Source organism: Scleropages formosus, chromosome 17, assembly GCF_900964775.1.
Source record: "Scleropages formosus chromosome 17, fSclFor1.1, whole genome shotgun sequence".
NCBI classification, from domain to species: Eukaryota; Metazoa; Chordata; class Actinopteri; order Osteoglossiformes; family Osteoglossidae; genus Scleropages; species Scleropages formosus.
Genome location: NC_041822.1, coordinates 15,587,063 through 15,613,150, shown reverse-complemented (window position 1 = coordinate 15,613,150; position 26,088 = coordinate 15,587,063). Strand labels below are relative to the sequence as shown.

General features: G+C 43.9%; 2 protein-coding genes across 2 annotated transcripts; both read left to right on the top strand.

Annotated features, from left to right (window-relative positions):
- Positions 1–9,037: 9,037 nt before the first annotated feature.
- riok2 (RIO kinase 2 (yeast)) lies at positions 9,038–13,278 on the top strand. The gene is made up of 10 exons (XM_018759040.2): positions 9,038–9,228; positions 9,378–9,516; positions 9,614–9,730; positions 10,167–10,342; positions 10,602–10,690; positions 10,926–11,117; positions 11,223–11,315; positions 11,540–12,013; positions 12,131–12,227; positions 13,034–13,278. Exons 1-10 carry the CDS (start codon positions 9,163–9,165, stop codon positions 13,193–13,195), a joined length of 1,605 nt encoding a protein of 534 aa, XP_018614556.2. The 5' UTR covers positions 9,038–9,162; the 3' UTR covers positions 13,196–13,278.
- Positions 13,279–16,051: 2,773 nt separating this feature from the next.
- lix1 (limb and CNS expressed 1) lies at positions 16,052–25,711 on the top strand. The gene is made up of 6 exons (XM_018759097.2): positions 16,052–16,338; positions 18,666–18,829; positions 21,632–21,772; positions 22,640–22,735; positions 24,091–24,168; positions 25,087–25,711. The coding sequence occupies exons 1-6, from the start codon at positions 16,257–16,259 to the stop codon at positions 25,435–25,437; spliced, it is 912 nt and encodes a 303-aa protein (XP_018614613.1). The 5' UTR covers positions 16,052–16,256; the 3' UTR covers positions 25,438–25,711.
- Positions 25,712–26,088: the final 377 nt, after the last annotated feature.

The window sequence follows — 26,088 nt, the reverse complement described above, 5'->3', positions numbered from 1 at the left end:
ACACACAGTAACGCACAGCTCACACTCCAACCCCCAGTTGGACACCCACACGAGAACGAGGCGACACTTTGATTCTAGGCACGAGACCCGCGGCCCCACTTCCCTGCTGGCTGAGGCTGTTGCGTGACCAGTAGACCATACGGCAATCTCACAATCGGCCCCTCTGTTCCACGTCTAACTGGAAAGCGGCCACCTTCATTCTCGGTCATGTGAATCATGACAAGCTTCTCCGAGGCATTTCGACAAGAACAATGGGCAGCATGCAGAGAACAGAACAAGATACAGACAAATGGGATATTAAAACAAATGTATGTATCGATCGTGAAATTTGGATAGTCCGCACGGCTCTTATGATCCAAGCCATAGATCCCTTGCAGTAAAATTGTCGAATTCATGTTGTGTTGTGTGTGTTCTTGACATGGAGCAGCAGTGACACCCTGTGGTCCCTCCTCCTTTCAGCACTGCCCCTTATCCAGGCTCACTTTGTCCGAAGGTGAACCTTGTTGACCGTGCACCGGAGGCCGGTCAACCGCGGTACACCAGTCATCGGGCTGCAGGGACGTTGTGCAACATAAACGGTTGTGTTTTAAAGTCCTTCCTGCACGCCGTCAGGGTTCTCTCTTCCCACCAGGCGCTATTCCACGGATAAGTCAGACTTTCCAACTTCTCCAGAACCCCACTGGAGGACGGGGCTCCATCCTCCACTTGCCGACGCCTACTGGCAAGATCACCTCTGTGAGAAAGAAGGAGTTGTTCTTCGACTTAGGTCTGATGCACATGCAATTCTTACACGTACTGCTGTGTACAATATGTAACATCCTAAAGGTATTCAGGGCTTCGACGAAGGCCTCCATTTCTGATAGCGGAATGTGCTCTCTGCGAATTCCTCATTTCAGCTGTTGTGCTTTACTGCTGGAGAACACCACCAGTGGCATGGACCTCTGAAGGACAGGACCGCCAGGACAGAAAATGAACACAGAAAGAGAACCTGCTGTCCGGAAAGTTTAAAGTGATAAAACCAGACGGTACATCTAATATCTTCCAATATACAAGTGCAGCCCGAGCAGGGTGAAAAGAAAATGTTGCGGTAAATGTGCGACTCGAGTACCCAAGTCTGACGAGAACAAACATGTTTTTCTATTCATCCTCACCAGCCGCCACCTAGCTGCTCCAGAAAATTCCAGAAAATGCTGTAGAATAGTTTCAGCAGTATTGTCCTTCTAAATGAGCACCAGATTGTGCAGTTTTCTGTAGAAAAATAAAAATAGCCTGGATAATAAATTATCACATTTCATAACTTTACTGTAACGCTTGATACCTGGAGACTACATTGAATGAGTTTAGCTTCATGTGTTGCTGAAACAACACAAATAACTTACTGTTCTCCTGCGATCCAGATCAACCAATAATTAATATTAGATTTAAAAAAGTCTAATTTTGCCAGCTGAATTTCAGAAATATTTAGCCCTGAGCAAGAGTGCTCTTTCACATTTACCTCCAGTGATGGAAAAGCCTATTCAATTCAGCACACGTTTAATGCTCACATCGCATTTATTTATTTTTTTTGAAAACAAAAGGCAATGTGCCCTATTTGTCAGCTAATTTCTGCATTGATTTATGATTTATTTGTTCCCCAGGTTTTACTCTGGGATTCATCTACTGCTGTCTAATTTATTGGCACCAAAAGAACAATTACTGTTTCGCACCTTGTTACCGGTGTGCAAAGTACACAGAACCAGCTATTTATTTTACAGGCACAACACGCTTGTGTGTTCCTGGGTGTCACGCTTCCTCTGTGTAAAATCCTCTGTGCTGATTTTTCAGACAAGCTGTCAGTCCTAATGGTACACATTAAGACTCGTTGGCTGGCTACAGCACAGACGTATGGGTCCAGCAATAATAATCCTGTATTTGCACAAGGCCAGAAAAATTATTTTAATCTGCACACACAGCCCCAGAGCGTAGCAAGTAAATTTCCAGCTCTGATGCTGGGGCAATGGCCTGCCGTCCAGACGTGCAGAGTTGGAGAAGCGGCGTGTTTCTCAATCGATTGTTATGGAAGAGCCAGTATTGTAAACACTGTATGACAGTAGATGCACTGAGCAACAAAACACACACACATACACACACTTTACAAGGAGAGCCCAGCCCTCCCCTGCTCTCCAGTCCTCGCAGTTAATGTCCAGTTCCACTGAACAAGCGGCTGAGGTAAGTCGCTGGGTAAGGTCACTCCGAATGAACTGGATGAGAAAGTGAAGAAAAGGCAAAGGATGTGAGCAGTCGCCGTGCAACACCCTTCGGTCAGCGCGCGCTGTAAACACCCGGGCCCCGGTTTAGAAAATGCCTTTAGAAATGCAAGTGAAGGAATTACAGCGCATCCGTACGCAAAAGCTGCTTCTTTCCTTGCTTTTCCTTCATGTGCTCCACACCATTTAAGGAGTCTGTCCTGCAGAAACAAAAGGCGAACACCTGAATCAATCCCTTCGCCAGCTCAGAGTGCAGGACCAGGATGGTACGACATGCTAATGCTAATGCTAGCTCATAGCTCTTCGACTCTGTGTTTGAATGTGGGTTCAAACCTGTCTCTGTCTGTCCTCCCTGTGTCCTCGCAGGTTTCCACAAGGTGCTCTGGCCTCCTGCTACAGTGCAAATACATGCATTTCTGGGGAAAGAGATTCATTGAAATAAACGACCTCGCGAAGGCCTGGCATCCGACCCTGCCTTGGCCCTCTGTTGGATAAGTGGTTCTCAAGAAGGAAAATCACATTTCTCATGAAACAGAGGGGCAAGGAGGTAAAAGGAAAAAAGTGACCAATTACTTTCTCCCCAATACATTTCCTATGTTAAAATATTCTGAAAATAAACTGGAATGCGGTATTGAATGTCACTGTGTGCTTTCCTTTTTAAATAAACAAGTCATTAGCTGACCCAGCCTAAACCTTTAGAGGGATCCACTGTCATTTGCGTAGCGAGATAAATAAACTCAGTTTAGCCATACGGGGAACTCCAGAAATGTGTATGGGAAACAATAACTGGGTGAACGATCCATCCCTCCTGCAATAGTGGCTCCCCGAGAGCAGCCAGGACTACAGGCATTTCACTCCCTTCTCGTAGTGCAAAAGCTTGGCTGCACATGAGGTCTTAGGACTGTGCTCCATGTGTGTATGTGCTGAATATTTTTGTGACAAATGCCACGGTACCTGCAAGAACTTTGTGTTTTTCTCGTCCACATCACTTGGCACCACTGCGAGTCGAAGCCCTCTTCTCGCTGCCTCCCTGTGTCAGCTAACACGGCCGGGGAGCCACTTGCTCGAGGCTCAAAGGGCCCACAGAAAGCGGAACGCGAAACAAACAGGCCATGGAACGTCGCCGGCGGCCTCCTCCGCTCCCACGGAAATGCAAACAGGCGGCTTTTCTCCCGCCACGCCTGCGCAGAAAGGCGACGTTTCCCCGTGCTGAGCTCGGGAGACGGGGACGCTCGGCGCAAACAGAGGGTCGACTGTGGCGGCTAAGGCCAGCGTAAACATCGGCAGGGCCTGCGGTCGCACAGAGCGAAACCTGTTCGCCAGTCTGCCCTGGGGATGGAATGCGCATTATTCACCGGCGTTGGCAGCAACACCTCTCTACACTGACTGAAGCCTTGTTTGCACCCCTAACCAGCCCACTGCAGAGTGGTTATTTTTCTCCCAAACTGCCTGGCCACAAGACATGGACCCTACTAAGCCTGCCCTAAAAAAAGAAAGATTTTACTACTTTTTGGACTGGGGACAAAATAGTACGGAATCCCACGTCCCTAGATGGTTTACCAACCTCGCTTTTACAAATATACACTGTAAACCCAGACTCTGCGCATTGCAATGTTCCTCTGCTGTAAAATTGTTGTTGCACATTCGGATCTTTTGTCTAATTTCTATGCTTAAATATCACTGAGGTAAACAGATGCGGGTGCCTCACAGTGCTTGGGCTGTGGGTTTCAATCCGTCTCACTCTGGAAGGAGCTTGCATGTTCTTGCCGTTTTTGTGTGCATTTCCGCTGGGTGCTCTGGTTTCCAGAGACATACTTCAGGTGAATTAGTGACTTTAAATTGCCCATAGTGTGTATCTGTGAGTGCATCAGGTTGTGTATGATTATCTTGTGATGGACTGGTCTTCCATCCAGGGTGTACCTTACCTCATACCCTGGGTTTCTGGGATATGCTCTAGACCACTGGGAAACAAGGGTTGACGATGGACGGATGGGTGAAGAGACCAGACATATTGTTGCACCCAGAGATTTGGATAAAAAAATTAAAATGCTTAGTTAATGGTGGCCTCAGAGCCAGTGAATTTATTTGTTTGTCTGTTCTAGTGAAATCAGTAAAAGACTAAGTGGACTTAACACACTATTTTCAGCAAACAAGAGAAAGAGCAAGTATATACAGATATAATACTAAATTGACAGCATAGATGCAGAAATTAATGGTTCCTCAGCAAGACTAACTGTGCAGAGATTTGTGAGATGAGTTAAATTTTGAACGTGATCTCCTCCTGCTGGATAGAAACAGTGAAATAGAGCGTTAGTCCGACCTCTAAACAGTACAGCTCTAGTGCACAAATGATGATAAATGTTGTGAATGATCACTATATTGTACATTTAATGATATTTTACGCTGAGAAGAAGAATTCCTCCTTTGCATTCATTCAGCAAGAGGCATTTAATAATGTTATAGAAACCAAGCTGTATAATGTTAAATTAAGTTTTGGAAACATCTTTTGATGGATCATGTTTGAAATCAAGAGCAGAAAATGAGAATGAGAGAAGCAGAATGAGTTTTACTGGCCAGTATGCTGACACATACAAGGAATTTGCTGTAGTTCTTTATGCTTCCAGTATTTAGAGACAATAAACAGCTGACATAGAATTACAGAATAAATATATATTTACAGAGTATACAAACACGAGATTATAAATAGTAGTATAAATATACACAATCTCTACAAACACTTGTCCCAAGTGGGGTCGCGGCAAACCGGAGCCTAGCCCGGCAACACAGGGCGCAGGGGATACACCTTAGATGAGATGCCAGCCCGCCGCAAGGCACCCCAAGCAGGATTCAAACCCCAGACCCACCAGATAGCAGGCCTTGGCCACACCCGCTACGCCACTGCACCCCCCTACTACAAATACAAAAAATGTAAATAAATAAGAAGTAAACTACAAAAGTGATGGGATATCGTTGCACTAACAGGAAACCTACAGGGGAGTGTTAACTGTTCATGAGAGTGATGACCTGAGGGGAAAAAACTGTTCTTGTATCTGGTTGTTCTGGTGGACAGTGCTCTGTAGCACCTGCCAGATGGTAGAAGTGTCAAGAGTTTGTGCCCGGGGTGTGTGGGATCAGTGACAATTTTGCTCGCCCACTTCCTCATTCTGGACTTGTACAGGGCTTGAAGGGTAGGCAGGGGTGCACCAGTGATCCTCTCAGCCGTCTTGACTGTCCTTTGTAGCCCATTTCTGCCAGATTTGGTAGCCGAGCCAAACCAGACAGTTATAGCAGTGCACAGGACAGACTCAATGACAGCTGAGTAGAACTGGATCAGCAGTTCCTGCGGCAGGTTGAACTTCTTCAGTTGGCGAAGGAAGTACATCCGCTGTGGAGTCAATTTAGGTGTCCCACTTGAAGTCCTGGGAGATTGTAGGACCCAGAAACCTGAAGGACTCCACGGCTGACATGGTGCTGTTGAGAATGGTGAGGGGGGGACGTACAAAGGGGTTCCTCCTGAAGTCCACAATCATCTCTACTGTTTTGAGTGTGTTCATCTCCAGGTTGTTTCGACTGCACCAGCCAACCATTACCAGTAGGGTAATATGCAGTCCTGGCTTCCTCATTTTTAGCTATTATTTTGGTGTGACAAACCATATGAAGTATAATATATTAAGCTACTTCTTTACCCATGAATACAGTATATTGTAGTGGAGAAGTTCAGGGTAAGTGTGCTGCTCAAGGGCAGTGGAGTGGGAGCGTGGTATCAAACGCACGTCCTTTTATTACAAGACAGTGGCTCTAACCACTATGTCACCTGCTGCCATATTCTGGCATTACACTTAGAAAAGACTGTGTGTACTAAGGTAACTGTGTATGTAATTCTGTACATAATATATGTATGTGTAGGTTTTAAATTCAGTTTATTGCACTTTATATTTCTTCTGTTTAGCTAATGCTTTTCTCCAAAGCAACTTGCAGTTTTAAGCTACTTACAGTCATTTATCATATTATCATTCATACAGCTGGGTAACCTTTACTGGAGAAATTCAGGGTAAATACTTTGCTCAAGTGGGGTGTGGTGGTGCAGTGGGTTTGGCTGGGTCCTGCTCTCTGGTGGGTCTGGGGTTCAAGTCCCGCTTGGGGTGCCTTGTGACGGACTGGTGTCCCGTCCTCGGTGTGTCCCCTCCCCCTCCAACCTTGTGCCCTGTGTTGCCGGGTTAGGCTCCGGTTCACTGTGACCCTGCTTGGGACAAGCGGTTTCTGTGTGTGTGTGTGTGTGTGTGTGTGTCTGTGTGTACTTTGCTCAAGGGTACTACAGCAGTAGGTGGAAATTGAACCTTGACACTCTTGGATCCAAAAGTAACTGCTCTAACCACTATGTTATCAGGTGTGAGATATGAACCTTTGCTGTAACACAGAGGAGGCTTGTTATTCATACTAGTATGTCAGTAGTTAACATGAAAATATTTTAAATGACTACAAACATCATAACTGCCTTACAAATAAAGGCGTGTCCACAGCAGCAGGCACTGGCGAAACCCCCCTATCGTCGGAAGGTCATTTTTCTGAACCGCTTGTCCCATACGGGGTCACGGGGAACCGGAGCCTACCCGGCAACACAGGGCGTAAGGCCGGAGGGGGAGGGGACACCCAGGACAGGACGCCAGTTCGTCGCAAGGCACCCCAAGCGGGACTCGAACCCCAGACCCACTGGAGAGCAGGACCCGGTCCAACCCACTGCGCCAAGGTCGTTTTAAAAAAATAGGGCAGTGCTGTCATTCCTCCAGTAGCCGGAAGATGTCGCTGTCGTGCCTCCGATAATATGAAGCAGCGTTGGGTGGCGCTGCCTTCTCTTTGCCGTCGTACGGAGAAAGTGACTTCATTTCCTGGCTAACAAGAACATTTACAAACAGGAATATCGAGATCAATTATTATTACTACTATATTTAAATCATTTCACACTATGAACGTCATAAAGAAACAGGGTTCATATTATAGCAATGATGATTGAAATAAGGCGTATGCTGCGAACTATTAATTATAATAATGAAAGATTACAAACTAATCAGTAGGTAAAATTACGATAGAGGGTATCTGCTTTTACCCTTAGCGCGGACAGGGTATCTGCTTTCGATGTATGTACTGTCCTCTACACACTAACACAGCCAGACTGGTTCGACAGTCAGCTAAACTCCTATCTTTCATACGATTCTGACAAGTATTTGCCCGCAGGTTTAATACAAGGAGTGAAACTAAAGACAAAAAAATATTAACAGATAGTGTTGTAACGACCTGTGTTACTGTGTTTAGGCGGGAAGATGTGTTTGGTGTAAATAGTTGCATTATGGGAAAAATGTGAAATGTGGATGTGCAACCACTGGGGGAAATGATGGGGTGACCGTTTGCCAGTGTGTTAGAAGAGGGGGATGCTAGAAGAAGGCCCCCGAGTGAGTGTAGTATTTTTGCGATGTCCATGTTTAATAAAACGTTTGAGATGGATGCTGCCTGCGTCTTTTTTTCGCTCCAACCAAACCAGCATCATATCAATAATCCAAATAAGTAAAGAATACACACCCTAATCACAATTGATATAGTTTACGAAAGTAAATACGTATTATTTAGAAAAATCCTTAAAGATTCTCTCTAATTTATCCAAAAAAAACTATGAGAATTTTTATAATAAAGTATTTCAGTAACACCATCGGTAACAGTTATTAACATCTTGTCACAAAATAGAAAATGTAACATCAGGTGAAACTGAATGAAAACATAGAGCCGATGCTGTTGCAGGGTTGAGGATAGAAGAGATTTGGAGAGATTAGTCAAGAGGAGTTCACCGTGTCACTGACGATAACAGAACTACTTCCTGTCAGAGAAAGAGCATAGAAGTTCCAATAATTCGTAAAATATACAAGAAACCGCCAATAAACGGCACCATTTCACCTACTAAGAACATGAAAAACAATTTACCTTTAAATATGCTTAATATTTGCTCAAACTCAGGCAGAATTATAATTAATTTACCAATGTGCTTAATTGATTTTTCTTGCAGGTTAACATTTGATTTCATGTGACATTTCAACTGATTATATAATTTATTTCTACAAGGAGGCAACGCAGCTCAGGAGATTATTTTATTATAGCTTTATTTTCATAATACATCATGCTTTTGACAGTAATTGAACAATTGCACCTAATTCAGAATTCTGTGTGAAACATCTTCAACATTATTATACATTCAAAATACAGAACCAAAAAGTTGTGCTTAGAAAAAAAACATCTTCTACATCTGCCAATGTATTCAGTAAAGGCGATAACTACCACATAGTGTTCATTGAAAAGTCGCTTTTAACGTACTAATGTAAATTTGATAAGAATAAAACAGTGTGAATACATTTTTAATTTGACTGTATTTCTTTCGCTTGATTGGAGCCCTTCCCTCACTTCCTGTCCGCAATACGGGAACTCGGAAAAAATCTCAGTAGGAATAAAGATATTTTTCTTTATTTAAAAAAAACACGCATATGTTTGGTCTGTTTTTGCATATCATTTCTGTGCATTATATTTCTATGTTATCGAATGTTTACGTCACTAAAGAATCAGTCCTGTCTGATGTGTATAAACGTTGTAATCCTAAACAGTCAAACAAATAAAATAAAGAGCACCGAAGCCATACTCGTACTAAAAAAAATCTTTTTATTGTGGAACTGCCGAACAGATAGTGTTTATATTATATATATTTTTTTTTTCCCCTACTTTGAAATTGTGCTTAAAGAGACAGATGTTGCCGGAAATGTGAGTTTGACGTAACATCCGTCCTTGTTCCGGTCCCCACGCGCTCTTCTTGATAGTGGCGAGTTGAATCAATCTTCGTGTAGATTTTAATGCGGGTTTAGCAAATTTTGCGAACATCATCATGGGGAAACTAAACGTGGTTATGATACGATACCTCTCCAGGGACGACTTCCGGGTTCTCACAGCTGTACGTACTCGTCAGTTAAACGCTCACGTTCACACTGACTGAGACACGACTTGGTTGGTTTGAACTTTGCTGCAAAAAAAAAAAAAAAAACACGCGTTTTCGCTGAATTGACGTAACCGCGATTCTGTTCGGGGTTCCTTTTCTTTTAGGTTGAAATGGGCATGAAGAATCACGAAATCGTGCCCGCGAGCCTGGTGGCCTCCATTGCGAGCCTCAAACACGGAGGCTGTAACAAGATCCTGAGGGAGCTGGTGAAGCACAAGCTCATGGTGTTCGAGCGCAGCAAGAGTGAGAACGACTCGCGTGTCACGTATGTGTCAGGTGGGGGGAAAAAAAAGAAAGAAAAATACTTCAATGTGTCTTGTGTTTCTCTCTCTTCACACAGCTGTGCAAGGATACCGCCTCAACTACCCGGGCTATGACTACCTGGCCTTAAAGACACTCTCCTCCAGAGATGTCCTTGTGTCTGTCGGCAACCAGATGGGCGTGGGCAAAGAGTCAGGTACAGCCCCCTGTCCCATCAGCTCAGCTATACCGCACAGCTCGTTGATTTCTCACAGCAGTGACTTGACAGCTTTATACCCGTCGCTCTGTACTGTGCGATGACTTGAGGCCGTGTGCGCATGCGCAGATCCCCTCTCCACAACGTGACGTTGTAACACGTTATACCCACATTGATGTAAAGAGAAAAAAGGATAAACATCCGCTGAAAGTGGGAACAACAGCGATGTGTTTTGAGACCCATCTTGAGCGCTGAGAGGGATTCAGCAGTTCTGAGTGAGAGAAGGAGATCCTACCGCCGCATCAGAGCCGCCATGGAGACGACGTTAATTTGATCCCCTTCCAATGGAAATTTGCCTAACCAGATTTGCATAAACAATTAACTCCGTGGGGCAAGGGATGCATGTAAGTGATTTGTTGTTGCTGCTGTTTTTTAGACATCTACATTGTTGCCAATGCGGAGGAGGAGCAGTTTGCTCTGAAGCTCCACAGGTTGGGCCGAACATCCTTTAGGAATCTGAAGAACAAGCGGGATTACCACAAGCACAGACACAAGATGTCCTGGCTCTACCTGTCACGTCTCTCTGCCATGAAAGAATTTGCTTATATGAAGGTACTGTTTATGTGGTAATGCTGCAGAGAGATTTTTTTTTTTTTCTGTTACATAGTGACTGATGGTTACACATTTTCATATTTTACCTTCTTTTGTTAACTTTTTTGCTCATCAAATTCATTCACTTTGGTACAAACTGAATGTGTGTTTTGTTGAAGTGATGGTGTCCATCTGAATCAGTCTAATGAAAGTCATCTTTTAGTTTCTTCAGTCTCAGGATGGCATAGTTTGAAAGTGCCTTCACATTTGTTTCTTACAGGCACTGTATGACAGAGGATTTCCTGTACCAAAACCTGTAGATTTCAACCGGCATGCTGTGGTCATGGAGCTTGTTAATGGATATCCCCTGTGAGTGGACACTTGCAGTATGGTTTGAAAACCTCTCTTCAGGCCAAGACACTATAAATCAGAACCACCTCTGTTCATATACTTTGTGGAATCTCTTTGTGGAATTTTTTTTTGGTATTTCCCAAGCTGTTTTTCTTTTGGTGCTGTACTGTTGCTTAATTTTCCAGTTAGAGATAATACAAACTTATCAATAATGCCAAGTTACTGTAACTTGGTTTTTGTTTCCCAATCCCAGATGTCAAGTGCATGATGTGGAGGACCCTGCTGCACTGTACAGTGAAGTCATGGAGCTCATTGTGAAGTTGGCCAACCATGGCCTGATTCACGGAGACTTCAACGAGTTCAACCTCATGTTGGATGACAACGACCACATCACTATGATTGACTTCCCCCAGATGGTCTCTACATCTCATCCCAATGCAGAATGGTGATGCAGATTGAAAAATATTAATCATGATAATTTCTGATTTTGTCACAGCTACACATGAACCATCACTGAAATTGCTATTGTACTTTTCTCCCAACCCCTTAGGTATTTTGACCGGGATGTCAAATGTATTCGAGATTTCTTCATGAGAAGGTTCAGTTATGAAAGTGAGCTTTATCCGACTTTCAAGGACATTAGGTAATTTATTTGCTTAGAGGCTCATTAACTTTCAGTTCATGTTTCATGAGTAGGAGATCATATTATGTCTCTCTGGTTATTGTTTGCAAAACACTAGCAAAAAAAAAAAAAAAAGAGGTTTTAAATCTGCTGCTCTTCAAGGATGTTGTACTGGAGTTCTGTGTTGGTGAACCCAGAGAGATGTGAGTAGAACTAAGAGGCTGGTGGTCACCTCTCCCCCATAGGAAGGAATGCTCCCTGGATGTAGAGATCTCTGCCAGTGGATTCTCCAAAGACCTACAGGAGGACGAATTCTTGCTGCATCCTGCTGGCCCCGATGCAGAGGATGAGTCTGAGGAAGAAGCTGAGGATCCAACAGCAACAGGGTCTAGAGAAAAAGGAGAGGGTGCCCATGGACTCATTGACATGGAGGAGTTCCACAAGGTCTTGTTGGAGCTCGAGGGCCTGAAGGTCAAGGAGGAACATAAGCCTGATGAAGGCAGCACTGGACACCTCGTCCCCCGATCCCTCTCACCTGAAGGCACTGATGCAAAAGCTGACTGTAGCCCTGGAACTGCCCACCCAGGACTTTGCAGTAAGGCCCTCACAGTAAGTGAGACGGGTGAGTTGAGTGAGGCACAGGAAGAAGATGAGAAGGAAGATGAGTATCCTGACTTGGTGGACCTTTCCACCTCAAATAAAGAGTTCCGGCCTTTCAGGTACAGTTCTGACCAGCTCCTCCACAGGGGATAATCATTTACAAACTTGGCATGCATGCATATGACCTGTGTCAGCATTTGTGTGCAGGGAGAACTGACCGCTAGAGCTCTCCACAGGGACCAGGACAGCCTACATCACATCAATGAGCACCGGAGGAGGACCACCAGCGAGACCACTGTGGGCAGCATTGCCAGCTGCTCCACCATCCCCCCGGTCAGTGATCACTTGTGTAATAGCCCAGTTTTAGGAAGGAAACACTGCTTTCCTATTGGTCTCTAATAAGGTGGTGTTGGGCGCTGCCTTGTGGGAAAATACTGGTATTAAGAAGCTACAGTTAATTTATTCAAAAGTGTTCTCTCAAAAGCAACTTGAAGTATTTACATTCATTCATTTAACTGATGCTTTCCTCAAAAACTACTTAGAATTGTTTACCCATTTATATAACTGGATAATTTTTACTAGAGCAATTTTAGAGACAGTACTTTGCTCAAGGGTACTACAGCTGGAGGTGAGAATTGAACCTGTGACCTTTGGGTTTAAAGACAGCAGCTTTAACAACTACACTACCAGCTGTCTTATAACTTGAAGCAAATAGTAAAAATGTAAACCTAACTGACGTGGATTGTTTTGGAACTTTTTTATTTTAAGTTGAGTAGACGGTTTTATATATATATATATATATATGTGTGTGTGTGTGTGTGTGTGTGTGTGTGTGTATCCTCAAATAAGAACACAATAGAATAAAATTACAGAACTACAAACAGAATGTGCCAGGGAGGTCAAAAAAACCAACAGGCTTGTTGAAGGACCCCCCCCAAAAAAAAAAAAAAAAAAAAACGAAAGAAGGGTTAAAGATCAGCATGTGCCTGGTTCATCTTATGTATGTTAAGCTTTTTCCATTTCAGTACCTTGGGATTTTGTATAATCTGATATGCTAGCTCTGAGGGATCAGAAAGGCTCTGCTTCCAGTTTGTTGTGCGCCACTGATCAGCAATTGGGTGGCTTGTTGTCTTCTGCAGGAGGTGGTCAAGCAGAAGGTGAAACGGCAGCTCACCAAACAGCAGAAGGCGGTCCTGAGGCGGCGCCTACAGAAGGGTGAGGCCAACCTGGTCACCAAGGAGAGGCGGGAGAACATGCAGAATATCAAGTGGAGTGTAGAAGCTGCTTCCTTCTGGGGATAAGGAGAAGAACACAGCACACTTCACCGCTTCTCTGGGTGGCTTCTTTGTACATCACAGCAATAAATCTTATTCATTTAAGCCTGTAAGCCTAAAGTATTCTTTTGGGATTCGTTTGTTCATCAGTATGCATGATTCGCATCCACATGTGATTTTTGCCCCTCGGATAACATCTGCTTGTGTCTGCTTGCCCTTTAGATGCTCTTGTCGTCATCATCAGCAAACTGGTTACACTGAGGCAGATGGTTATTTTGCTCAAAATTACAAATGTTTTGACAACGTAAGGTTGCTTTGGAGAGTAATAGAAACATAAAGCTTATAGAGTACAGGGTTAAAACATTTTTTTAAAGTGAAAAGACCAGATTTTACCTATTGAAGTGGAGGTTTAAATGAAAGGTTATACTATAGCCTGCTGAACACCAGGATGAGGATATGTGCAAAATCTCATTCTACCTATTCTTTATAGCATGTAAGTCAAGGATATTTCTTGTTGGCACTGAGTGAGTTGTCAAAAGTATTGAGATTTTGTGTTTAATTAGCTGAAAAACCCATCTGCAGCAGTCTTCTATGGTCTGGATTCCTGACCTTTGAGCTGAAGATCGAGTCTGCTGTAATGCTGATTCCTTTCAGCTCAAACTGTTGTGGTAAGAGAAAGAAAAAGGAAATGGGATGCAAACATTGAAGCTGCAAGCAAGGTGCACTGAGCACTTGTTTAGATGTTAGGAGGGTGGTCTGCAGAGGGTGGAGTTTGATGATCTGCATGTGGACCTTTAAAGGTGCTTTGACATTCACATGTAAACAGTGGTCACTTTGCACAGGAAGCAAAGAGGTTATCTAAACACATCAGGCTATTGTGTCAGTGAACAGGAAAAAAATGTTAGTGCATCCCAGACCACAGTCACATACAAATTTCACCATTGCCCTTGTCAATTTTATGAAGACATACAAATGTGGAACAGCATTCAATGAGTGTCAGGTTGTCTGTGCTGAGAAATTACAAATTCCAAATCCCTTCAAAAAGTGAACCTCTTAAATTTAAAAAAAAATAAATAAAATTTCCATAATTTTTTTTTTTAACAGAGTGACTGCACGAGTTCATGTTTACAAAGAAATTAAGTTTATTTGATCCTTGTTTCACACATAGTTGTTAACATATGTGTCTATACTTCTTTGGTTTTGATCATCCTGGACTTTCATAGGAATGAAAGAAGGATTTAGGTCGTCGGTTTAGAAATGCAGGATCTTTGCAGATACGTTACACGCAAGCGTGTAAAGTCTGTGTTGACAGGTGACGAGTCCTTCCAGTGTGAACATATGGAGTTGCTCAGCCCTTTGTTTACATGAAAGTTCAACCTTCCTGCTTCCATTGCGAACAATCCCATTCGGCACCATTGCTGGTGTAAAGGACGGCATGGCCATCATCACGTTGCTTTTCGCTCCAGTGATGCAAATTGATCCCTCGGTCTTTGCAAGTGAATGTATTGAAAGGTGGATCCGAAAAGCGCTGTTGAGAAGGAGCAGGTCGCCAGCATCCAGGAGCAACGGTTGTGTGCTGGAAGTTGCCAGATCCCATTGTGAGGCAGGCGGCCTGCAGGGGATTAGATGTCTTTGGAAGGGTGATCTCTCTGAAGTGCTCATGGAGCTTTTTGATTTGGGACACACACCTCCCCTCTTATTCCCCCACTCCTCCTTTTTATCGCAGTTTCTGCACGGCGGTTGTCGGGGGGGGTACCGCTTATGCGAAGCGGTGCTCTTCAGAGCCGCTACAGCCTGACAATGGGCTGCATAACAAGCCAGGATGGGGAGGTTCCGAAAGGCCTGACCGCCATATGAGGAGTTTGGACTCAATCTAAAAAACAACAGAGAGCACTGGACACAAGGGTGCTTGTAGGAATATGAAACGCTGCCCATTTAAAATGAATGGGGTGCACTTAATGCAGTGTAAAATACTGGACATTCTTACAACACTGCGTTTCAAAATGTAATAATCACAATCATTTTCTGCATCCAGTTCAAAGAGAGACGATACGTGATAATGAAGCGAACAATGCCCATTCACATCATCGGCCCAAGTGATGACTGCGGTTTTCAGAGCAGGTCTGGCGGCAGACTCTGAAAAACTGGGAAACTGATGGCAGTTTTTCGGTGCTAAAGTATTGGCAATTGCCAGTCCTGGCAGTGGTACGGATTTATCCGTTTTCCGATCCCAGGTCTACATCGCTTCAGAGTGCTGGCACTGGGACACCAGTGAGGCACCAGCAAAAATCATACTTGTCTTTCCATCTTTTGTGTTCCAGGCACCCGTTTCCATATAGCTCCTATGTCTGGAATCATTTTAAAGCTTTAGTCAAATAATTGTGTTGATGAACTATAATCCCTTCATAAAAAAATAGGCGTAATTCTGAAATGCTTGGCACGTTCTGCTTTCTCCAGGAAGATCCGACCACAACCTAAAACATTCGACCGTTTCTTTCCAGATGTGAGAGAACGGACTTATTAGAAAACAACTCAGAGCTTTTGCTCCTGGTTTTTGGAACAAAAAGTTGTGCGGCTCTCGGGAAAGAAGTTGCCGGATTCTCGGCAGCTGGCCTGTCTGGCGCGCTCTCGGTCAGGACCTGATCGTGTTGCAGGAGGACTCACTGTGGTGCGCGACCCAACACCGTAACGGGCAGGATCCGGCAGCTGCCGGATCTGTCCAGACCTGAAAAGAGGGGCCGTGGAGGACGGGGGGCTGCATTCCTGGGCTCGTCTTGGTGGGTTGGTTTAGGTATCCAGTGGGTGTGCTTAATAGGATCAGGGGGATGAGGGAGTGGAGCTCGTCGCTTCAGCCTCACAGCTAATTAGCTGAGCGCTTGACAAAGGTGGGCCTGCCACACGGGACCCCTGGGGCGCCTTCGCAAGCCTCCCCTCGGCTGATTGGCAGGCGACGAGGGCTGAGGGGGTGCCGAGGGAGAAGGGAGACGGCGTCGGGTGCGCGCGGCCACGCCGGAGCTCCGGAGGGAGAGTCTTCCAGGGCTCCGAGGGATGTGGGTTGAGGCCCCGTGAGCCCGGCTCGGGGACGAGAATGGAGCACGTTTGGGCTTCCCTGGAGGAGGCTTTGACCCAGCTGGTGCCCCATGCCGACGCCAGCGAAGCCCTCAAAGACCGTGAGTAACTTCATCGCAGCAGTGGGGTCATGAGGGGTGTACTGCCGACCCGCTTGCGATGTTCTGTGGTTCAGGGGTCGTACCTGTTTCAGCAGAGATGTCTCACAAGTGACCGGAAAACAGTGTCAGTGTCTCAATTGTTAGCGATTTCTCGGAACTGGGAGAAACAGCAAACGTTACTGTTTTTGGTCGAAGATGACATACTAAAACAAAGTTATTTAAAATATACTTTTATTTATGCTGTTTTTGCAAATTATTTCAAATAGCTCCTTGCTACAGAAAAAGTGCACCTTTTATATGTTCTTATAACTTGTTCTAAATAGGAGATTCTGGATTACCTAAAATTTTATGTGATGCATATAATAAAGAGGCATTTAAAATGTTTTTTTCTGTCTGGCTAAAATATAATTATTTGTACATGTACATCTGTAGCCAGATAACTTATTGAACAGTAAAATAGTGAAACATGTCTTGATATTTAAACTTATGGCTTAGAAGCAAATGAAAATTGCATGTACTTTTGAGTTCAGTTCACTGAGATGGACGCATCCTAAATTATGCCTTCAGGGTGTGATTTTACTTCAGATTATGAAAGGTATCTTTCTATATATGAATAAATGTTATTTTTTTAAAAAAAATGATAGTTCAGTAATAACGTTCCCTATATCTACAATCCTAATTCTCCATGTATATGATTAGAAATGAAAAATAATTATTCAAAGGGGTGAACTGATTGTCAATAACATATTTGTCTATTTTATTTTATCATAGTAATCTTTGGTGATCTTAAAGATCAGAATATATGTGCACATTCTGCATAAGATGAAAAATAAACTGAAAACAGCAGATGGGATAAACTGCTCGCTTATTGTATCCAATAATTAAAGTGATGCAACTCTACCTGCTCCATCCCTGCTCCTATTACATCAAGATAACTTTTTTTTCTCTGTATTAGAAACAGGATTTTGATGGCAATCATGGAGAAATATGAGAGTCCTAACTGGACTTCCTGTTGCTTCTTTCCTCCCATCGTCCATTATCCATTGAAGGGATTGTACATATCTTTGTCAGTCTTGTCATGTGCTCCACATAAACACTGGACCAGAGAACACACTCCAGATCAAGCCCCCGTGATAAATCCCTCAGCACTTGCCTCCACTTGGAAATGTTCTCAGTGCATTAAATTCCCAGGAAATCTTGCTAATTTCATGCAAAATTATTATAATGCAGAAGTAATCGGTTTAGACGGACAAGGTTTCGCTTAAAATGATGGTTTGAATTGTACAATTTGCTCTTTGGATTGAATGGCCTTTCAAGGAGACGCCGGCAGGTGGAAGCAATTGTGTTTAAGAGTAATAATGGAAGTGCTGTGGAGGCCGAGCTCATTTTAACATCCTGTTGAAAAGTCGTAGGCTTTTGCTTGTGTCTTCTGAGTAATTTAAATATCAGTTCCAACTAAATCCAGAGACTGAAAATATGAATTCCGATTAATCTTACAAGTGAGGGCAAGTTCCTCTAGTCAAAGTGTGCAAATTTTTATTCAAGCACTTGGCTTGGCACCAGTTATGTCAGCTCCACATTAAACCCACTGCACATTTGCACTTTTACTCATCTGTGGTACCATCTCATAACCATACATGGTCTACGGATGAAACCCAAAAGGTATGTTAGATATTTACAGTCTGAGATGTCTATGTCAAGCAGCACTGAATAACAGCAGTGACAAAGGGTTTTTAATGGATTGTAGTGTCAAATACATATTTCATCTTATCGCATTGGACAATGAGCAACTTTCCTTGGCAACTCCTGAAAGAACTATCTTTATACAAATTGGCCTGAGCAAATATCCAAAAGATGATTTGTGTTTCATGGTTCGAGTAAAACTAAACAGAAGTATTAAGTGAAGTTAAGGATTAAATTGCACCACCTTTTTGGCAATTTGTACGAGCTGTAGTTCAGTGAAATGTGACTTTGAGCTGTGCGGTTTCTCCACTTCTGCTGCATGTAGCTCTCCTAGTGGACTGGAAATGCTCACACCGTGAAGAGTCGCACTGTCCTTCCTCAGCACGTTTCGTGTGTTTCTGCATCGGGGTCATTCATTCGGGTCCAGTCTGTACCCCAGCAACCAGACTTCGCCAACAGTGTGCCGTTAACAATGTACATTTTAAAATCCTTTGTGAAATGAACCCATTTCAATAATACTGTATGATGTTTGAATGAAGTGGCAAAATTCACTATACAGCACACGATCATCCAGGGAGAAATAAGTGTAACACTGACATTTTAAAAGCAATGTTCAATCATTTAACGTTTCTTGCTGTTTTCAGTGAATGTGGTAGCAATGCTCCATCGCTTCTGGGAGCAGAAGCAGACAAAAGGGGCCACAAGGCAGGCGGACAGCCTGGTGGTGTACGAGTCGGCCCCTTCCCCAGGTCCACCGTTCATCTGTTACGTCACCCTGCCCGGAGGGAGCTGCTTTGGAAATTTCCAGGTAATTTAAACAAATTGCATCCTTTTAACTCATTTCCAATCGATCGGCTCATAAGACATGAGAGGTGTACTAGCCAAAGGAAGGTTCTGAAAAGATGTGAACAGTAGGTGGCATAGTAGTTAAAAAAAAAAAAAAAAAAAAAAGGACATTACGAAGCGGTACAGATACTGGAACTGAGAATTGCAGGTTCATGGTCCCAAGCCTTTGAGTCGATATTATTTGAAATCCAGAACGGAGTTTCTCAATATCAAGCAATGCAGCTGGAAAAAAGAGTAATGTTGTAATGGCCCTTATTTGGCTAGATAGCAAAAAAATTGAAAGACAAGGGGAAAGTAGTGTGAATTTGACTGAATATTGATTCTGCTGCTAATGTAATTTAGACGGTGAACTTTTATAACCCTTGAACAGCTACATTCTTCATGCTAGAAAAACCATCAACATGCTGTCTACGGATCTGGTCCAAAGAATTTTTGGCTGTGGGTGTCATTTTAAAAAGCATCAAAGAACACTAGCACCTTTATGTCTCAGGATTTTGCCGAGAGACGAGTTTTGGCCGTGTTTGCTTTGTTTTACATGAACGTTTGCAAAAAAATGTATTGGTGGAGGGAGCATAGTTATGAAAATAAACAGTAGACCGGTGAGTTTTGGGGCCCGTCCAGCCCTTGTTCAGCACGTCTGTCCTCACGGGGTTTGTCCCCGTGAGCACCGCTTCGATCTCGGGGTTCGAGACCAGCACCGTGAACGGGGTGGGGGGGGGTGCAGCCACAGGTGGCTTCAATTAGACCAATTATGTGGACCCACCGCAAATCAGCGTCTCTCTTTCGCTGCAGAAGGAATGTTACAGAAGAGTGAGGATGAGACCTGGAAAGCTCTCCTCTTCTGCCTCCTGCTCTGCTATTGTGAGCGTGCCAGCAAGAGAGCAACACCTATCCTACATATCCCAGCTTTCAGAATATTTAGGTATAATACGCAAATAAAATACATGACTGAATATTGCAAATGACAAACTCATCTCAGTCATGTTTTGGTCAAACTTAGGCTCCCTTTGCAAATAAGCGATTACTTCTAGTATAAGCTGGTAGCCTATTAAAATAATGAGCTTTGATTTAAAACCATTCACCCGATAAATAAAGTCCTTCATTACACCAATCCGGTACGCAGGGCGCTTTCACAAGCGGTTCTTTGTCCTCTAAGGTGATAACGCTTCAGCATCTCAGCAGTGTCCGTTGTTGCTGGGAACAAATTGCACCGGGCACCACTCGTGCACCACTTTATTCTACCGCAGCTTATCAAGGGAGACCTAGCGCCTCCTCCACACCAGAGCATACAGATCCTTTTCCGAATGTACTCAAAGGGAGGTTGGCTCTGAATAAATTACAAGGCTTGGTAGGATTAGACAAACAAGTGGTGTTTGCTTCTGCGGTGCCGTCACTCTTTGTATGGTAGCTTAACAGGTCATTGGGTGGTAGCCCTGCAAGTCTTGAGGAGAACTTTAGAGGCTTAAATCATGATTCAGTCAAATCTCCATGGACTTGCCCTTAATTTACTGGCTGACCTATGTTGAGGAGTTGCCCATTTCTGTTACCCTTTACTCGACATGTGTTGGTGAATTTTAAGGCAAACGTCTCAAATGCTGGCATAAATTAGGGCTTTTTCCTTCCCTGCACAGTGTGTTCTACATACGTCTACTTGCTTGGACCACACGGAGATCATACTGAAAAGATGCATCCAGGGCAAAACTATTGTCAGGGGCGTAGCTCACCTCAGAGATCAAGGAGATGCCGCTTCCTTTGGCCTCCAACCTCTGCCGTCTTCTGCATTCAGCCCGCACGTCCGTCTTTGTTCCTCAGCGTTCCGCTGGAATCCAGAGCTGCCTTTCAGGAGAATCACTCGGGCTCACACAATTGGCCTTTCACCAGCAAAGCAAAGCCAAAACCGGGTCATGGATTGGTTAACATCAGAGCTGGGATTAGTCTAGAAAAGAGAGCTTGGAAGCGCTCTGGAGCTATGACCCTGAGGTGATTTCAAAACAAGCGAAAAACAAATAACATCACTCTTTTAAAAATAGTTTTCATTCGGGAATGTAAATTTGTGCCTTTGTATCATTCGACCAATGGAATTCACTATTTTCTTGTAAAATTATGCTTCATATAAACTCAGCGCTAAAGTAGAGTGCATGATACCGATGCTTGAAGGTATTTAATTGATAACAGCTTATGCTATTACACAAAGTGACATACAAATTTTTCATCACACACGGAGGAATATTTTGATGGAAGTACAAAATATTTTGCCAAGGAACTTTTGTCTTGTCCAGGGTGTACCCTGACTTGTCACCTGTGTTTCCAGGATAGGCTCTGGCACCCTGTGACCCTAGATTAGACAAGCAGTTACCGAAGATGGATGGATGAATGGATGGATGGATGGATGGATGGATGGAAGGAAAGTATCTTACTCATGGGAATTATAGCATCATAGGGTTCTGTAGTTACTATACCTGTCCTCACTCTTCAATTAGCAACTATCAAGTTCAGTCCTTGGTCGTAGTCACCAAGTTTCCTCCTGCTATTACAATACTAGCCCACAATCTGAGTGTAACCACATAGTTCCATCAAAATTAACTTCACCTGACCTACAATTTGGACGATTCACCACTAACAGTTTTAGGTGAACGGTGTGGCCGCTCAGTGCTACCCAGTGACTAAGAGCTTGAAGAGAAGCGCTGCCAACTGCGGTGTATCAGATCTGTTCGATGGGGTGCTATTCAGAGCACACCTCCATGCTTCCACATCTCTCCCACAGTGCTGTCATACCCAGGCAGAAGCCAGGAGGGATGCAGCCCGCGTTGCCCTCATGAACTCCCTCTTCAACGAGTTACCCTCCCGTCGGATCACCCCGGAGTTCATCTCGAGGAGCCTGGAGGAAGCCACGGCAGGAGCCAGCGTGAGTATTGAGCCCTGGGGGGTCACGGGGCATACTCCACACACAGAGCGGCTGATGCATTGGAGACTGGTATAGTGCCTGTATTTCTGTTTCTGTCATTTGAATGAAGCACATTCCTGTGTTACACCTTAATCTGAAATTAATATGTAAAGACTTATTGTATTCTACCTAAAAGCAGCACCTTCGTAACAACGGGCAGATCGCTCTCCTTACATTTTATCTTTTATTCAATCCATAAAGAAAAAAAAATAACCAGGAGTTATGAAGAGGATTGGTGTAAACACTATTAGCAGTAGGTAAAACCCCCCTGTAGGTACAGTACCTGCACTTTTTCCATCAGCAAGTTTATTGAAACAGACTTTATGAATTGTGATGGGTTACCTGGCAGCATTCCAAACACACAGACTGGTGTCTTAGTGTGAATAGTGAGGGGCTACCCAGGGAACGTATCCTGCTGATGTCCACGGGGGACATGGCACCAGAGTGAATGAGCCCCTCCACAGCTGTGCCTGCTCTGGTTCTCCTGTGCAGCAGGGCACTGACGCGGGACAGGTAGTTTGGGGGGGAATGGTGTGTGTGTGGGGGGAGCGGAGAGAGGTCGATTCTCTCATTAAGCCTCATGTCCGGCTACCTCGTTCACCGTCGGCAGGGTAAGACAGATGACATTCTTGTGTGGGTGGTCCCACTCTGCTTCAATCCCCTCCTCTTACCTCCCATGTGTTTCCCCTCAGTAAAGCACCTGATGGATGGGCCACACTCAAGTTACACATGAAAACATGCCCTCCTTGCTTGTTCTCCTGACCCGTGCCTGTGCAGCACCTTTTTCCCATGAATACGTTTAAATTGTACCTCTTTGTTCTCTCCAAGGGTGCACTGGGGGAGGCCTCAGACCCAAGCACAAGTATAGGAGCCTACTACCTAATGTTGCAGTTAAACATTGGCAAAACTATGCTTGAGTTCCAGGTAAGGAGAGCTTAACCAGGAGATATAAGCCATGGTCTTCGCATAACATTTTGTGTGTCACATTGCTTTTCACAACAAGGGTGGTAAATAATGTCATGAACTATTCACCGTTCACTTTTTAATAGCTGCCTATTTCAAGCTTGGATATATAAGCCTGGGGTTTGGAAGAGGTCAGCGAATACGTGCACATATGTCCCATGACAATGTATAACGCGTAAAATATAAAAAGATCCAACAATCCATCCATCTATTCATCTATCTATCCGTCTATCTATCCATCCACATCCATTCATACATTATCGATAACTGCTTGACCAGCGCAGGGTCCTTAAGGAATATTAAGAAAGGCTTGACATACTGTATGAGTCTACGGAGGGTGGATTCCTGACATCGTACACCTTAACAAAATCAAACAATCAGATTCCTGTTTCTGACCGCCTTGAGCAAAGCCTTTTTGTTTGTCTTAGGCTGCAGCATAGCTTCTCTTTCTTAGATTTTGCTAGAGGTCATTGAATGAGAGGAAAACAGTTTCATTTTCATCTTACTTAAAACAGAGCCTTCTTGCGTGGTGTCCAATATAAACATAAATGATTCTGAGGTCGACCCGTTCATCACGTCATTAACAGGGCAAATAATCTACCTGTCAGTCCGGTCACCACTTGACCACTCGGATCACTAAAACAAATGTAACGGTCATACTTTAAGGGTGCATGTACTGCGGATATTTGCAAAACACATTTGTGTGTGTGTACAGGATATTGCTATAGAAAGTATACCTGTATTTGTGTAATTGCTTTCCTCCCTAATTGTTTTGGACGTGCTGCGTGGGCTCTAGAATTTAAGATCTCCTTGAAGTGATTACATCTTCAAGCTAATTCATCTGCTTTTACTTATCGTTGCAGCCTACAGTGTGTGTACCGAGGGAGTCCGTCTGGACAGAGACACTTTAAAGCCTCCCCACGACATATTTATTACCCCATTTTCACAGCAGTAACACAGTGTTTGTGTAACTTCCTTGTTCTGTCCCTTGCTATTCATTTTTTTTTTTACACTGAATACAATTTTATAAAAATAAGTCCCAAAAGAGGTATCCATTTCACTATATCCAGTATACAGAATCAAACTCAATTTCAAGCAACAGACACGAATTTATTGTTTTTATTTCAAATACCACAAAATAACTTTTATTTCATGTGATGTGGGAGATAAATTTGAGTATCCAAGGCAGAGTGGAAAAAAAAAAGAAAAAGAAAAAAAGAAAGAAAAAATTGACTAAACAAATGTCAGGGTACCCTTGTGCTGCTTCAATTGCCAATCAAAACACCCTGTGTTTCTTTTGCTTGGTTGACCGTAAGGAGATAATGACCGTGTTCCAACTCCTGCACTGGAACGGGACTCTGAAGGCCTTCAGGGAGAGAAGATGCTCCCGTCAGGTAAGCAGAACGAACCTCCGTCATGTGTCCTGGCTGGTTAGTGTGGACTAGAAACAAGTGGAAGGGTTTGATCTAACTTTCTTTTCCTTGTGGTGAAAGGAAATGTACAGATGTTTTGGATCTACTTGTCGCGTTCGTTTTATAAGACCTGGAGTTAAGACTGAATTTTTTTTAAAAAAAAACCACCTTAAAGCGCTGAAATACTGAAATACCGCATTCCCACATCCATGGACACCTGCAGTCAGTGTGTCATTGTCTTTCACAGACACACACACGCACCTGCGCGCGCGCACACACACACACACACACACACACACACACACACACACGCGCTGTGCATGCTCATGCATACACATATACGTATATTGTATATTTTTCTACATAATCTCCTATGAACACCATAATGAATATGCTATATAATGCCATACCAAATGACCAAGGAAGAATATTTTATGTTTAAGCCTATTTATTAACACTTTATTAATTTAATATTTCTCAATGTTTTTTTTTTTTTTTTGCCTTTCCCTGATGCTACAATCAATCACTCCATCACAATCTGAGTTGAGATCTTTGATGATCTTGTAAACACAACAATTTTGAAAATACAATGGTTACATTAGATTAAAAAATAAACTGGAGCTGCAAAGAGGGAAAAACAACTTTATAAAATGCACATCACATATTGTGGATGTAATGTTTATTCATAACTCATTCACTCCCTATCAGTAACCACTCGTTCGAGTCAAAGTCATGGTGGGCCGGAGCCTATCCTGGAAGCTGAAGGCACTCAGCTAGCCAGGGTTCATCACAGAGCTAATGTTTATTAATGTTTATTTTTATTTTATTGTACATGGTGCACGGTTAGTTCACCACACACGAACCACCCCGTGGTGCCCTGCTTCGTACCTCTCTCCCCAGGAGGTGATTTCTCACTTCTCCCAAAGAGGGCTGGACGAGCGCACGCGCAGTCACATGGTGTTGGACTGGCTGCAGCGGGAGCGTAGGAGCCCGGGGCTGCTCTCCAGCGAGCTGAACTTAGCCCTGGGGGAGCTGGCCTCGGCCCGCCGCACAGGCAGGGAACTGCGCTTCTACAAGGAGAAGACGGAGATCCTGAGCCTTGCACTGGACCAGGCCTACGGGACCCTGAGCCCCCTTGTGAGCGAGGCCTGCTGGCTTAACACAGGCCACAGCCCTGCTGACACCCAGGATCAAGAGCAAAGCACGGCAGATGATCAGCATCCTGAGGAAGATCTCAGAGATGCACCATGAGGATAAACACAAAAAACACACCAATCCAGTCAGCCCAGACCAAACATTTCAGAGGGCCTGGAACAAGGTGAATGTGGGAAGGTGGTTATTCCTCCAAAGACACCCTTTCTGTGAAAATACCATCCTGTCAAGGCTGAGAGTCTTATCCACATGTCTCAGCGCCTTCAGTTGCCCTGTTACATGAACCCCCAGTTGTGGATTTGTTGGTCACATTGAATCTATCCATCCAGTTCCGTTTCCTCTGAGATCTGCACAGCAGGTTCCTACAGTGACCCCCCCCCCCCCCCCCCGCAACACACACCAGGAAAGTCCCACGGTGGCCCTGGGCTCTGCTTTCTCCAAAGTATACTTCATTATTCCTGTGGAAATCTACAGAAGACGTTTAGATTGCAGCCACACATTTGCCATCTGGAACATGAGAACCTGAGGAGAAAGAGAGACTTTTTCGAATAGAGTCAACGGCGGTCAAAGAAACCTTTCCTCGAGCCTTTTCCTCAGATATCAGTGGAGGAGGGAGAGAAGTTCTTGAACTTATTTGCAAAGGATTTTTCTAAAATAAGTTTCTCATCACAGATATGTGAGCACAAATGTCAGATTTCACAAGCTATGAAAGCTCTGCTTTTACACTTTGTAGGGTGCAAATGAGTCATT